Raw genomic sequence first — 6,187 nt, forward strand, 5'->3', positions numbered from 1 at the left:
GTGAGGTGTTCTGGGCACATCCCACTGGGAGGAGAACCAGAGGAAAACCCATGACACACTGGAAAAACTATGTTTCTCAGCAGGCCTGGGAATGCCTTGGGATTCTCCCGGAGGMGCTGACCCAAGTGGCTGGGGAGAGGGAAGTCTGGGTTTTTCTACTTAGGCTGCTGCCCCCGTGACTCGATCCTGGATAAGCAGAAGAAAATGGATGGATAGATAAATGGATGGCAGGATTAAAAAATGAGAAGCTTAGCCCCCAGGGGATATAAAAGTCCCTGGTTTGTTTTAATAAAAATATGGTAACAGAGTTATTAGAGGCAGTTTATTTGTTTTAGTTTATCATTTATTTAAAATGACTGCAGCTGTATAAAACCCTCCAGTTCAACTCTAAATATTACAAGCAAATTAGCACCCAGTCGATTTTATTTTTAGAATAGGGGAGAAGAAAACGTCTAATCACAATAAAAATTAGTACAACTCTGAGGGGCTTAAGAACATTTTACCACCAGAACTGTTGCTATTTATGATTTTGCTTTTGTGTTTGTCTTCAGGAAAGAAGAGGTTGATGTCAGTAGTAACTTGCATCGGTACATAGCTTCATGTCATCTACCCAGTCTATGAACAGTGAGGGTTGATCCACTGTTAAAGAATTGTCCTTGCCGCTTTTTAAAACAACCGGACAGTAAACACACCAGTATGAACATCACTTCACATTTTTTATTCTCAGAATTACAGTTTGTTTTGCCTTGTGTTGTTGCTTGATGATGAAGCAAATTCTGCACTTCCTTTTTTTTGTCAAATCCAATTATTACTAATATATCCTTTTTGGTTTGTTTCAATTTTTTGAGCAGTTTAGATTTTTTGACAAAACTTATTTTTATGCCTACATTAATATGTCATGATGTTATGCATAGGCGCGTTTGATAAAAAAGATATGTTTTATATAGAGTTTGCCTTGCTGCTGACAGGAAGCTGTTACGTGTGTGGTTAGCTGAGAGGAACAACAGAGGGGAAGCTGTTTTGCCCTTTTTTTCATTTGTGCTGCGCACTCTCTCAGACTTAAGCTCTGARCAATCGAAAGACGAAAACGAGAGTTAAGGAAGTCTGTTTATTTTTTTGTTCTAAAAGGGAATACAGCTCCATTTAGGCTTGAGGTTCTTCAAGAAAAYTTGATGACAGAAGAAAACTCCCAACATCCCACATTTGAAAGACGAGAAGTGGATCAAGAGTTTGTCATGCTGCCAGTGTGAGATTTTTTTAGAGATTAATGTTCCCATGTGATGGCAGTTTTAGCAGGCATTAAGTCAGGAACTGGACAAGGCTCAGGTGAAAAGAGGCTGTCCTGGCCAGTTTTCCTGGTGACTTTAGCTGCTGTCACCTCCTCTTCTCTTTCTGTGTTGTCCTTGTACCAATTAATGGCTCTTAGAGCTGAAGTAGAGGTGCTCAAATCAGACATCAGTCGCAGGAGAGAAGGACAAGAGGCCAGGCAAACAGGTCAGGTAAGTAAACACTCGTCCAGAGATAATGACTGAAACAATGCAAAAGACACATGAGATATTGTACTCCCTGTTGTGTGTTTAAGGAGTGCGTCATGTCTGTGCAGACTGAAAATATCAGTAACAGGAGACGCATCCAAGAGTATCCCAGCTTTCTGCGTGGCGTCACCCAAATAAGGAAGAGGAGAACATTATCAGAGTCAGAGAGGTCAGGTAAGACCTGTGTTAACATTAGACAACTTATTTGAATACATGCAATACTAGATTGTTTCTCGTGGCCAGTTTTCTGTGGAAATGTTATGAACAATTGATATCTTACCTGCTGTAGATGCAGTAAGTTTTTGAACAGCTTTAGTTTGAAGAAACTGAGTTTAATTCTGAGTCAAACTGAGACCAAATGAATTGCCACCAACTTAACCCCAGTCCCAAAAATCTTTTAGTGAATCACGAAAACAACTGTCAGTTTCTCATTACAAAGTTATTTACAAAAAAAAAATGATATGGCTGTGTGCTATCACAAACACTACCAGCAGCAGCACCTAGCTGTAGCACTTCTGGTGCAGCCTGGACCTTTCTATTTCAACCAAAATMATGTAACACATTCTCACTCCCGACTCGTCACATATTGACACTTTTCCAAGGTTCCCTCTGCGTCTTATTTTGACGCGTCAGGTACAACCTTCGCATCAGTTTTTGAAGCACCAGGCATTTCCATGTTCCCTCAGCATCCAGGTTTGACGCGTTGGGATGCAAAACATAGTGGTCTTGGATTACTGAAATACATCAGGACATAGTGGTCTTTCACTTGGGGTCCGTGGTTAACATTAGGGATCAGGGTTAATGGTTAATTTTAGGTACTAGGGTCAGGGACAGCATGTCGAGTGAATAAAGKTAATTTTAGGCTTTGGGACGGTAGTTTTGGTGCAKTTTCTACACTTTCTGAAATWATGACARCGGATTCCRYCCCATCTCATCAACAACTGACGCGAGGGGGGTACCCSATGTGTCAAAATCAGATGCAGAGGGAACCTTGGAAAGTGTCAATGTGTGACGACTTGGGAGTGAGAATGGGTTGAATAATGTCATAATGTAAAACTGACAGTAGTGAAAAGATGATAAAACAGCTAAATTGAACCACTTTGAAGATGTTGATGTTGTAGTAGTTATTTCTCTACACTARGTTTGTTCAAAGAACTATCTACAACAGGTAAGATACTTTTTATTCATATTTTTTCTATAGAACCCCAATTCAAACATATGGTACTTAAAAACAAATGTATGTATATAATATTGTAACGTGATGATTTTTTTATTGCAGACAAAAACAGTTCAACTTTATTTGATGACTTTAATTGAACTTCAAATTTAATTTTGAAACAACAAACGAAATGATGTATTTCTTGTTATTGTATTATTTTTAATACCGTTGTTAAATTTTGAACTATGTTTAAAATGATATAAAAAGTGCAAAACACAGCATTTCTGTTGTCATCTTTTGAATGCCTGTGTTCAAATATTGACTTCTGCTATCAGTTTTAAAGACCTTTTTTTCACCCAAGGATACAAGTTATTCACAAAACAATCAATAGATGTACAGTTGCTTATCAGGAGTTTGCTTTTACAGCACTTTGAATAAGGATCATCTGGTTGTATTTTGAAGCTCTAAATGACAAACGGTTTTGTTTGTTTTACCTAAATAAAACATTATGTTTTGTATTTTCCCAGCTTCTCAGTCCTGCCTGCAGCTGTTGGCAAACAATAACAGAAAACCCTTCAGCAAAGGTGCATTGTGTCTGACTTTTCTGCAGCTTTTATTAGTTTGTATTTATATTTTTCTCTGTGCATTAGCTTTTTTTCATCTTTGAACTTTTATTAATTATACCCAGAGATGCATCATGGAAACATTTTTGCACATTAGATTTTGGTGTTTTTTCTTTTCTTTTTCTTTTCTTTTATTAGACACTTTATCTTTATTCAGATCTTCCCTCGGGTCCATACATTGGTATCCCCTGGCAGGCTGGACTGAAGAGAGGCTCTGCTCTGGAGGCAGACAGTGACCGGATTGTAGTCAGAGAGGAGGGCTTCTACTTTGTGTACAGTCAGGTGGGCTGGTTTGCTGTCATGACATCACTTTTCCACTGGGGGCTGCTGCTACTCTTTTAGCAAATGTGCAGTTCATGTCCACCTCCTCCCCACATTGTGCTGGGAAAAGGTGTGCTGAGTCTTAACATGAATTTGATTTTTGACCTTGAAGAAAGGCCGTATAAAGGACATAAAGTAAATTTAATATAGAAAATCCACTAACAACTATACTGGGACTGTGATTTTAATTGTATACAGGTTTACTACATGGACAGCACGTTTACGATGGGGCATGTGGTTATCCGATGGAAAAAATACGTTGTGGGAAATGAGGAACCGGATGTGCATTTGTTCCGCTGCATCCAGAGCATGAACCCTACATATTCTTTCAACACCTGCTACACAGGAGGTGAGCTGACATTATGAACAAGTTTCTTTTTTTATTTAATGCTGAAAAAAAATTCATTTGAATTTATTGATTTAATTTCCTCAGGGATTGTGAAGCTGGAGAAGGGAGACTTCTTGGAGCTTTTGATCCCCCGCTCTGTGGCCAACGTTTCCCTGGAAGGAGATTCCACATTTTTGGGTGCTTTCAAACTGGCTTGAAGTGTGCAATTTCACACTGGAGCAAACAAATGTTGATGCATGAAAGAAACTGTCATATTTGGAGGAGAAAGCAGTGCGGCAGTTCTTGTGGTCTTGATACAAGACCACTTGATACAAGGTCTTGATAAAATACAGGAAGCAGCTCTTTCTCATTTGGTAGAATGACAAGACTATATGTGCCTAATCTTGTGTTGCCTTCACTTGAAAGGATGTCGTAACTGTCTTTTCTTAGCTTAATAATATTAAATTGCATCACTTTTTAGGACAAAGTTCTGCTAAAATCACCTTTTTAAATTAACCTTTTTAAAATTGTATGTAACCACAAAGCAAACAAGTTCACTTTCATACAATATAAATCTACAGTATAATATAATCTGACATTTTCAGCAGCATTATCTTGTTTTTGAAATTATTATTTCTTACAGTATTTATGCAACATTATGTCTTCTTTTGAAACTTTACCTTCATATGACTGCGATTAAATTGAGATGCAATAAAATTACAGTTCCTGCACAAGAAAAATTGTGTGTGGAAAATGTTTTTCCATAATCAACCACAAAAGAAAAGATTTATTTTGCGTGTGCCAGAACAAGGGAGAAAGATCCAGATAAGGATCAGCAAGAGCCGTGAAAATCAAACTCAACCAGAGTATTTTTAGATTCAAGAAAACCTGCAGGCGGATGTTGTCAGCATTTTCACTGATCAATAACGTCGCCCGATCTGACGATACCGTGAAAAGCTGTAGCCTTTCTCAAACAAATCAAATGTATAAGAAGGCTGCAAGAATGAGGGTTCAGCTCATATGTTGTGCTTTTTGCAATTATTTTTATACACTGAAAGAAACAAAAAAAAAAAATCAGGGCAGGTGTGCTGATTTGCTAATTAGAACCAGGTGTGGCCAGAAGGCAGAAAGCAAACAGACTGCTGAAAAGAACAAGGAAATAAAACCAAGCAATCCTGTTTARTTATATTTTCATCATAATTATCTTTCCACACAAAAATACTTCCACAGGCTTCATGAGATCTAATGTCGTCTACATGACTTTTTGTGTCAGTTGATTTAAAGCAGGATTTTATGTTAGCAACCCAAGATCATCACTCATCACTTGATTGTCCAACAAATGTCTTTTGGTCTGAGTCAAATTATGTGCTGTCCTCTTCACTTCACACTTCCTCCTCTATAGCATATTTCGTGTCAGGTTCCTGGCAACTCTCCTTGTCACCAGAGTCATGATCCAAGATGTGACTGACAGCCTCAATAACCGGATATTGGTCATTGTGTTGCTACAGAATTTACTGTGAGCAAAGACCTCTGAAAAAAAAATAAAAACTTTATATGCTGTGAGAAAAGTTATCTTTATGTTTAAGTCAATGTTCTGATTGTAAGAATACAAACAGGTGTAGTTCACATGGGTATAGTAATGTGTGATATTTTCATGGGGTACAGATTCCATAGGGGAAAACTCCTGTGGGTGAAAGGTTTTGYTAGGAGGATAAAATGTCAATGGCCAAAGCAGCCTTGTGGGAGAAATATTTTGTTAAGGGGAGCATGGCTCAGATGCCTCTCAGCAGGAAGGTTCCTAGATAAAATCATGGCCCAAGGCCCTTTTTGGGTAGTCTTTGCATGTTCTCTCCATGCATGCGTGGGTTCTCAGACCAAAAACATGACTGTTAAGTTAATTGGTAACTTTAAATTGTCCCTAGGTGTGAGTGAGAGAGTGAATGGTTGTTTGTCTCATTTGTCTCTATCTTTGACCCTGTAATAGACTTGCGACCTGTCCAGGGTGTACCCCGCCCTTCACACTGTGACTGCTGGATATGGGCACCAGTGACCCCTGTGACCCTGAAAAGAAGAACCAGATAAAGATGATGGATGTTATGGAAGAAAGAAATAAAATGTGTGAGGGAAAGTTTCCTATTGGAAAAGAAAATGCTGAGATTACTATGGATGTCAAATAGGACAGATGTGTGTGTGTGTGTGTGTGTGTGTGTGTGTGTGTGTG

At 38.5% G+C, this 6,187-nt stretch overlaps 1 protein-coding gene across 2 annotated transcripts; it reads left to right on the forward strand.

Annotated features, from left to right (window-relative positions):
* Positions 1-683: 683 nt before the first annotated feature.
* On the forward strand, positions 684-4,695 carry tnfsf13b (TNF superfamily member 13b). 2 transcript variants are annotated; one of them, XM_014017499.1, is made up of 7 exons: positions 684-1,499; positions 1,583-1,709; positions 2,677-2,703; positions 3,222-3,278; positions 3,475-3,599; positions 3,837-3,987; positions 4,072-4,695. In XM_014017499.1, exons 1-7 carry the CDS (start codon positions 1,281-1,283, stop codon positions 4,182-4,184), a joined length of 819 nt encoding a protein of 272 aa, XP_013872953.1. In that variant the 5' UTR covers positions 684-1,280; the 3' UTR covers positions 4,185-4,695. The 2 variants fall into 2 exon arrangements, with proteins under 2 accessions (XP_013872953.1, XP_013872954.1); XM_014017500.1 differs by lacking the exon at positions 2,677-2,703.
* The last annotated feature ends 1,492 nt before the right edge of the window (positions 4,696-6,187 follow it).

Source organism: Austrofundulus limnaeus, unplaced genomic scaffold, assembly GCF_001266775.1.
Source record: "Austrofundulus limnaeus strain Quisiro unplaced genomic scaffold, Austrofundulus_limnaeus-1.0 Scaffold171, whole genome shotgun sequence".
NCBI classification, from domain to species: Eukaryota; Metazoa; Chordata; class Actinopteri; order Cyprinodontiformes; family Rivulidae; genus Austrofundulus; species Austrofundulus limnaeus.

Coding starts and splice junctions, on each gene's coding strand:
- tnfsf13b (XM_014017499.1), top strand. CDS start 1,281: ATGGCAGTTTTAGCAGGCATTAAGTCAGGAACTGGACAAGGCTCAGGT. Junction 1,500..1,582: donor AGGCCAGGCAAACAGGTCAG/GTAAGTAAACAC, acceptor TGTGTGTTTAAG/GAGTGCGTCATGTCTGTGCA. Junction 2,704..3,221: donor CAAAGAACTATCTACAACAG/GTAAGATACTTT, acceptor GTATTTTCCCAG/CTTCTCAGTCCTGCCTGCAG.